The sequence below is a fragment of the Limulus polyphemus genome, unplaced genomic scaffold (assembly GCF_000517525.1).
Source record: "Limulus polyphemus unplaced genomic scaffold, Limulus_polyphemus-2.1.2 Scaffold3873, whole genome shotgun sequence".
Lineage (NCBI taxonomy): Eukaryota > Metazoa > Arthropoda > Merostomata > Xiphosura > Limulidae > Limulus > Limulus polyphemus.
In genome coordinates, this window is record NW_013669483.1 from 37,705 (window position 1) to 39,908 (window position 2,204).

General features: G+C 32.0%; 1 protein-coding gene across 2 annotated transcripts in view; it reads left to right on the forward strand.

The window, feature by feature from the left end:
- Nucleotides 1–410: 410 nt before the first annotated feature.
- Nucleotides 411–2,204, forward strand: part of LOC106470200 (selenoprotein M-like) — an 8,988-nt gene continuing 7,194 nt past the window's right edge. For both annotated transcript variants that reach the window (XR_001291479.2, XM_013930739.2), the window contains exons 1-2: nt 411–673; nt 1,293–1,363. Coding sequence is in view for 1 of the 2 variants with exons in the window: in XM_013930739.2 (XP_013786193.1) it covers nt 554–673; nt 1,293–1,363 (191 nt within the window). In the remaining variant the exon portion in view is untranslated. The remainder of the gene's footprint in view (nt 674–1,292; nt 1,364–2,204) is intronic.

Below are 2,204 nucleotides of genomic sequence, written 5' to 3' on the forward strand. Positions count from 1 at the left end.
CCGAATGTATCTTTATTAACTTAATGTTTTGCCATTACAGCTTCATCAGGAGCTATCGATAACCAACAAATTCGCTAATACAGACGAAACTAAATTGGAACACCATCATCAAATAATCGAACATAATTTTTATTTTTGAATAATTAACAAATGGCTTTTAATGTATTTGTATGCTCGTTACACCGTACAAGCGAATACAAAATAATCGATTAAGCCTACCGCTTTTGAATTAAAGGTTGGTTGTACAAATTTGATTTTATTGCACAGCCTAAAAAAAGTGCAGTGTTTGCTGATAGACATCAACCGAAGTAAACAGGTACCTCAATTTCATGGCTTAAGTAAATTTTCATTAGTCTTAACTTTAGTATCTTGATAGGTGGCGCAACATTATTTCCGTTTTAATGAGTTGACGAATGAGGCTAGTACAAATCACCAGAATTTGTGATGCGATAACACTTATGTTCATTGATAGTCGGTTGAGAAAAGGAAGTATTTATAAGAATAAGCCGTACAATTTTGAATAATAATTTGTTTATGACAATTACTACAGATAATGGCGTATTACAATGGTTTTTCAGTTTCATTATTAATATTAGTCTGTAGTTTCACTTTTACTTTCTGTATGAATAATGAAATTGTGAATGACAAAAAAGTGGCAAGTGCTAGGGTAGAGGTAAGTAGTGTGGAAAATTCATAAACCTAAGTCATAACTTTAAAAAATCTCTGTCTGTTCGTCTTACTTTTATTAACTTTTTATCGATTACCTGTCTCAGATGCAGATCTCAAGCTGAACTCCTATAAGTTAAACCATCAATTAGTGTCGGATTATTCTTTGGTGTGAAACTTTGAATTGATTATGATAGCTCTAACTGATATAGTCATGCTATCAACGTATCATCATATTTCCCTTTCAGAGTTTTATGTTGCAGTAATTAACTAATTAATATATTTGAAGCTGGTAGAAATACCCATGAGGGCCACGACTCTTCAGTTTTAGCTAACTTATGTTACTTGTTAGTAAATTCACATTTAAAAAATCAAGAAGATAATAGTATTTAAACTTCGTTTTCCACTAGTTTTAAACTATTAAATTTAAAGTCAAATCGCCATGGCCATGTTACAGTCAGTTAGAGTAACTGGAAATTTGCATGTGGCACTGGTAATAATAGTCATATTACACTTAATAGTTAAGTGAGTTACTTTACTTGAAGTGAATTTTCAGACTGAAAAATACTTATAAAAGGTAATTCTCTCTTAACAGAGTTGGTTTTAATGAGAATGATCTTTTTCAGAGTTGTGGTGGATGACGTTTGAATCGTCTACCGGAAGTGAAACGGTTTATTTTCACTGACATTCCATTGTTGTATCCTTTTAGATTTGATTTTTAATATTTTTACAGAAATAAAAGAGAATGTTATAATGATTTTTTTTGGCAAAATGATTGTTGATAGAGTAGATTTACTTGTGTTTTCTGGTTACTTTTTATGGCTTTTAATGGTTGGTTTTAATTCAAAAGTGGTAGGTTTAAGAGCTTATTTTGTGTCCACCTGTACTGTGTAACAAACGTACAAATACATTAAAAACCACTTGTGGCATTTCATGTACCTAATGATTTACCCCAAACAAATTTTAATTTATCATGGAGTACATGAGTTTGCAAGTTTATAACTAACAAGCTGAGATACACGTCCTTTGTCCGAGTTATGAACTTAAGAAACGTGAGGATGGATGCTATGATAAATAACACAAAAAATCCTAACTTTCACACAATTTTACTTATAATATATTATTACAGTATTCATTATTAACTCGCCAAAAGTTTTGTATAAGCTTTAAGAACTCGCTATGAATATACTTTAAACATGGTATACACTGTGTGATGGTCAGGATGACTTTGTAGGAAGTAGTAGTGGTGGTAGGGGTACTTACAACACTCAGCTCTTAATGTCCTTCCACAGTGTTTCATGTTAGTAACTAATTGATGGTCATTGCCCACAAAAGTGTCTTGAGGGTCAGAGTAGGAAGTGGGTATACCTCAAGAAAGGACTCTTCGTATGAGCCTTATGGTGGCTCTTGGGGTAGAAATTTCATCTGAGTTTATGTATTATTGCAATAGTGGCAGCCATTTGTTTCATTGCATTCCACCATAAAGAGGGCTAGTACACTCTCTGAGATATATATATATATATATATATATATATATA